This window comes from Cygnus atratus, chromosome 26 (assembly GCF_013377495.2).
Source record: "Cygnus atratus isolate AKBS03 ecotype Queensland, Australia chromosome 26, CAtr_DNAZoo_HiC_assembly, whole genome shotgun sequence".
Lineage (NCBI taxonomy): Eukaryota > Metazoa > Chordata > Aves > Anseriformes > Anatidae > Cygnus > Cygnus atratus.
Window position 1 is genome coordinate 4,648,418 of NC_066387.1, and position 6,000 is coordinate 4,654,417.

Sequence of the window (6,000 nt, forward strand, 5' to 3'; positions counted from 1 at the left end):
AATCAGCTGCTGCCAGACATAGAAGCTAGCACAGGATGTCCAGACAGAAAAACCTCTTCCATTGAGCTCCGCGGGTAGCTCTCCCTTCTGCTCTGCAGCGGAGCATCCCAGCCCCAACAGAGGAGCTTATTTCAGAGCAGGATTCGCCAGGGAGCAGCCAGCCCACCAGAGGGGCTGGAGCTGAGGTTGATCCAGAGGCTGCAGCAGCCAGGAGAGCGGCAAGGTCTCTAGAGCTGAGTACAACAGACTGGCTGGGGCTGGGGTGGTCGTGATAACAGCTCCGTGTTCCTGCTCCACCTACCGCCACCCTTCACGAGGAAAGCGAAGTGTCCGGACCAAACATTCAAAAGAACAACCATTCAAAAAAAAAAAAAAAGGCATACTGGAACACAAGTCTTGCTGTTTTTAGAGCTTGTTTTTAAGTTGTGTAGCTGACACCGAGCTGAAGGCGTTTTTTGATTTCTGTAAACGCTCAGCCCCGTGGCTGAGCCACTGCTGTGCCCTCTAGTGGATCTCTCCGGCTGCAAAAGGGAAGCTTTTCCTCCTCCGTCAGCTCCCTGTCTTCAACTAATTTGTTCGTATAACGCATGTGAGGTTTTGTTAGCTCATTCTGAAAAAAATAATTAACTACTAGAAAAGAGGTAACGCTAGGATAGTAAAAACTAGAAAGATCACCCCTGGCACCTGGAGAGCAATTACTCAGATTTTAACAGAAATTTGCCCAAGAATGCAAAGCCATTTCTAATGGCGTATTTCTGAAGAATGCTTGCTCTTGTGGAAGAAATACTAGAAATTAAATTAGTTATAGGCTAATCCTAGGGTTAATTAGAGACAAAAACATCATTTGAAATGCAGCAGAAAACACAAGCAGCTGAACAATCGCCAAAGGGTAAACAAATCCAAAGTCCATATATTCCTGACAGTGCCTGCCTGCACAGGCAGCTGGTGTTTGGAATACGTTTTTGAAGTATTTTCTGATCCAATCTGCTGTGCACAACGCTATCACTGGGTCCTTGCTAACAACCCTCACTCTGTGACGGTTGTTAGCAAGCTGCAGGCTGCGAACGCGGGAAGACCACGGTCCTCCAAGGAGCGGGCAACAGAGGCAGGTCCTGGGTCTGAGGCCTCCTGGAGACTTCTCTGAGCAGTGGGAGCAGAGGCTCAGCCACCCGCAGGAGCACGCCAAAACTAGGTCATTTCTGAAGTTAGCAGCAGCGCGTTATGCCTGTCCTGTCTAGACATGTTGAACAGGTAAGGGAGAGCACAGACTAACTGTTCAAATCTGATCTTACGATCTTGATGGCATGCGAATGTAGGCTAGCACAATACCCACTTTCAAGGCATGCCTCAGATGAAGATGGGTCGATGGCCGCGTACATCCTCAGGGCTGTTGTCGTCAGCATTTCCAGGCACAGGGGCTTTAGCCCTCCAGGAGCTAGCCCAGAGTTCAGCACTGCTGCAGCTGGCGAGGGGACAGACTGCAGAAATAACACGATTAGCCCATTACGCTTCTGTACTGCCCGACTGGAGTGAGTTTTGCATAGGGAAATCATTTGTTTTCCCCACACAACTAATTATCGATGATGCTGCATTAATGCTGAAGCAGTTATTGTTAAGTAGTTCAAGCGTCCTGCCAGATTGTACAAGTTTTCCGCAGAAACATCACTGAGGAGCCTTCAACCCTGACTGTAACACCCAAGCAGCACAGCTACTGCAACTGAGATAAAGTTTTCCCTAAAGAGATTCAAGCATTAATGAAATGCCAAAAATTCTAACTAGATGGAATTTGGCACTGAACAGAGAGAAAACAGCGATCCTGTTATCACACTGATACATTTGCTTGCAAATTTTGGCCTTTGGGGAAAAGGGCTGAACTTCCCCCCAGGTCTGAGTTGTCTGCTGTGGCTTCGTGGCTGAGACTATGTCGAGACCAATCCCCATGCTTCATCTAACAGCTGAAGACTTTTTCATGTAAAGCGCTCTGCAGTGGGCTGTTACGTCCCTAATTTGTATTTTGATAGATACACCTAAGAAATACAGATGTATATTATTTCCCTACTCAACACCCACATTAAAAAAGTAACCCTGAAGCTCTCTAAGCCACTGGGTTTCATCCTTGCGTACCGAAAACCTCCCAGGGTTTGCAGACTACCTTCCTTGAGCCCCTAGACAAGAAAAGCTAGCCTATTTTTAGCTAGCAGAAAAAGCTAGCCTATTTTTAGACAGGCATACAGCTTTAAATAGGCGTTGACCTCTTAACCTATCTGTTTGGATGCAGAAGTTGATGTTAAAAACAAACAAAGCCTTACACTAAATGCCAGCAATCTGCGTTACCGCGGAACTCTGCAGCACTGGCTATGAAAAGTTAACTGGAGGCAAGAGCCCACGGATGCGGCTGAGCTAGGAAGGACCAGCTTACAATCAACACATCACGAAGAATAGTTCAAAGACCACAGCAGCATTAAAAGTGATGAGCAACAACTACCCCGGGACAAACCAAAGGCTCAGTAAGCCCAGCCCTACCAGCAGGCACTTGTTGATGCCTGAGGAAACTGCGCAGGAAACGAGGCGAACACGTGGCACACCCTCCTTAGGACGCGCATTCAGACAGGCTGAAGACACAACACAGAACCAGAACAGGGATCCAGTTTAACGAACACAGGCAAAGAAGGTAACAGCACCACCAAAACATCATTCACTTGGTTTATTTTGTACATCAGCTTTACAAATTACTTGCATTACGCCAAGACCAGCTGTGGAAGTGATGAGAAGAGCACTGGGCAGGCTGGTACGTGAAGTAAAATCCGCTCACAACCAAGCGGCCACAACTGCTCACGGCAGAGAGCGGGACGTGACAGCCCGTTGCAGAATCTGTACCAGGCATTTCAAGTTCACCTCAAAGCAGGTCTCAGCGGACGGATGGCTCCGAAACACTCGATCCAGCAATAAATTTCCTACAATAAACACAAAGCAGTCATTGAGCAGCGCTTCCTGGAACGTGCTGCAGCAGTCAGCACTACGGAGAGATTTCAAAACCCTCCGGTATTCACACAAGACATTTCTGTTACAGATACACAAACACCAGAAGGCTTTTAAGTCTCTTTGGAAGGAACCGTAGGCCACCACAGAAACATCCTCCTTCTCTACAGCACTGAGCGTTTTCCAGATGATTTGTGCACACTGACACAACAGTGCTCTTATGTGAAGACAGAGAACGTAAGCTCAGGAAGGCATCCATGTACCTACTACTGACCAGGACAGTTTTTACATAAAGAAAGCCCCTTCTGCTTAATTTAACCGTTCCTACATCACCTGAGAGCTTTTCCGCTGACTTCTCCACAAACTTCCACAGTCACCTGAGATACTACGAGCACAGCTGAGTTTCATGAAAAATTTCTTTCATCCTTTGGTTACGCTGAGGAACAAATAACCTGTTTGATGCACACTTTGAAAAAGGGAAGACACAGTAAAGCATTTAAAATCCAACAGGTACCTCTGCAAAAAGCCTTACAGAAGTACTAATGTTCTTTCCTGTGACTGGTTTCTCTATGAAGTTGTGTAGCTTGAAGGCAAGCCCCTTACTTTCATCTACCAACGTTTATACGTAAGTTATTCTGAGAAGCAGCAGCAAATATGGAGGGGCATACAGCTTCTTGTCGGCCTCTTCCTGTCAGCATCCTTTAATGTAAGGCAAAGTCTTCATAATTCTTATATCTGCAGCAAGGAATGAACTAGTTCTAAGCCTGCTTACTACACGTGTGTGTATTCAGAGGCCCAACAGCAGGTACTGTAATTGCTGCTCTAGCTTTATGGATGGTCAGTCTTCCAAAAGCCTCAAAACTTACAAGAACTTACAAAAAAACAGTGTATTTCATATGCAGTTAGAAAGGGAGAGGAAAAAACACCTCGAGAAAGCCCACTTTCAAATGAATTTTTTGTATATAGTAACCAGCACAGAACGCCTAGCTTAGTTTTAGTAACTCCATGGAACAGAAAGGCATCCGAATTTGCCTGACAACAAAACCAGTCTTGAGCTTGAAGCCATTCTAGCTAAGATTAGAAGCAAGTGGCTCCCTCAGAAGTTCCAAATTACCACAAAAGGCTTTATTTGGCTTCTCAAGAATCTCGGTAAACTGTGAAAAATCCACTGCTTACCAAATAATCACTTGAGAATAAGACTCTTATTAATATTTCATCCTTTGGCACTCTGAGAAGCCCTGCCCATAGAACAAGACAAGACAAAGCAATAAGCACTGAATAACACCAGATTAAGCAGCACTGTTTTGGACCGACAATTTGGCTGTGCCCCGGAGAAACGAGGCACGCCAACTGTCACATCCACACACCTCTGCCACTTAAGCTGCCAGGTGCACAAAGCAAACTCACCGTTAGAGGGACGCTTAGTCTTCATTTTTATACTTGCCACCGATGTAGGGCACATACTGAAGGACGAGCTTCCAGTCTGTGATCCATATTACGCCAGCACCAGCTACACCACCCCACGTGACAAGGGTGGGAGTCCTAAAGAAGAGAGGCAGACGCACACGGGTAAACAACCAATCCTCCACTGTCAGAGGGCTGGCAGACGCTCACCCCGAAGTACCTGGGAAATTCATTTCAATCAAGAAAGCAGCTTGGCAGAAACTTGGAGAGAACCCCATGCACAAAGGAGCTGGTTTCCAAGATAACCAAAATGTTTTTACAGGAAAGGGTTGATAAGCTTTTATTTAAGAGGGGTGCTACTAAGCTTAGAAAAGACATACAGCTTGGTTTATTATTCCAACTCTGCAGCTCGTGTCCCCTTTATTCTTGCCTGTGGCTACCTCATCCTTCCTCACCATAAACTGGCAACCTCAGGTGTTGCAGCAGGCACCTCTGAAATGCTCTGAGGACAGCCAGGACAACACGGAGGCCAAACGCACGGCTGTCAAACCATGGTGGGATAAAATCTAACCCCAACAGCCACCTCTCAGTGCTGCAAACCCAGCTGTGGACTCCCACCGCACCAACAGAGAACCATGGAGAGGTTTGGGTTGGAAGGGACCTTGAAGCCCACCCCGTCCCACCCCTGCCATGGGCACGACCCTCCAGCAGCCCAGGCTGCCCCCAGCCCCATCCAGCCTGGCCTTGGGCACTGCCAGGGATGGGGCACCCACAGCTCCTCGGGGCAGCCTCAGCCAGGGCCTCACCGCCCTCAGGGGAAAGAATTTCTCCCTGACAGCTCACCTAAACCTACCCTCTTTTAGTTTAAAGCCATTACTCCTTGTTCTGTCACTGGTCCCTCCCAGCTTTCCTGCAGCCCCTCCAGGCACCACAGCCCGCTGTCAGGTCTCCCCGGAGCCTTCTGTCTCCCTGAACACCCCCAGCCTCCCTCAGGGCTCCCCCGGCTCCTGCAGCAGCCCCCAGCAGGGCTGGGGCGCCCCAAAGCTCCCTGAGGGGAGCAGAACAGGGCCCAGAGGGGGAGCTGAGGGCCGGCTGCGGCCCCCCAGGACCCCGTAACCCCTTCAGGACCCCGTAACCCCCCTCAGGACCCCGTAACCCCCCTCAGGACCCCGTAACCCCCCCCCCAGGACCCCGTAAACCCCCCTCAGGACCCCGTAACCCCCCCCCCCAGGACCCCGTAAACCCCCCTCAGGACCCCGTAACCCCCCCCAGGACCCCGTAACCCCCCCCCCAGGACCCCGTAAACCCCCCCCAGGACCCCGTAACCCCCCCCCCCAGGACCCCGTAACCCCCCCCCCCAGGACCCCGTAAACCCCCCCCAGGACCCCGTAACCCCCCCCAGGACCCCGTAACCCCCCCCCCAGGACCCCGTAACCCCTCCCAGGACCCCGTAACCCCCCCCCCCCAGGACCCCCTCAGGACCCCCCCGCCCCTCACCAGTTCTGCAGCAGCTGGGCGTAGCGCGGCCCCAGCACCCTGCTCAACATGGCGCCGCCTCAAAGTCACCCCCGCCCCGCGCATGCGCCGCCGCCCCGCGCCGCGCAGAGGAAGGCCCCC

The 6,000-nt window shown here is 50.5% G+C and overlaps 1 protein-coding gene across 2 annotated transcripts; it reads right to left on the minus strand.

Annotated features, from left to right (window-relative positions):
* Nucleotides 1-2,689: 2,689 nt before the first annotated feature.
* Nucleotides 2,690-6,000, minus strand: LOC118259846 (cytochrome b-c1 complex subunit 10). 2 transcript variants are annotated; one of them, XR_004782123.2, is made up of 4 exons: nucleotides 5,881-5,958; nucleotides 4,387-4,521; nucleotides 3,313-3,445; nucleotides 2,690-2,954 (listed from the first exon to the last, which is right to left on the minus strand). XR_004782123.2 is itself a non-coding variant. In XM_035569676.2 (3 exons), exons 1-2 carry the CDS (start codon nucleotides 5,928-5,930, stop codon nucleotides 4,401-4,403), a joined length of 171 nt encoding a protein of 56 aa, XP_035425569.1. In that variant the 5' UTR covers nucleotides 5,931-6,000; the 3' UTR covers nucleotides 2,690-2,954; nucleotides 4,387-4,400. The 2 variants fall into 2 exon arrangements, 1 of the variants encoding a protein (XP_035425569.1); XM_035569676.2 differs by lacking the exon at nucleotides 3,313-3,445 and having other exon boundaries at nucleotides 5,881-6,000.

What these genes read in the sequence shown, in the direction of transcription:
- LOC118259846 (XM_035569676.2), bottom strand. Translation starts at nt 5,930, where the DNA reads ATGTTGAGCAGGGTGCTGGGGCCGCGCTACGCCCAGCTGCTGCAGAAC. An exon ending in GCCCAGCTGCTGCAGAACTG is followed by an intron (nt 4,522 to 5,880) that starts GTGAGGGGCGGG and finishes TCTCTTCTTTAG; the next exon opens with GACTCCCACCCTTGTCACGT.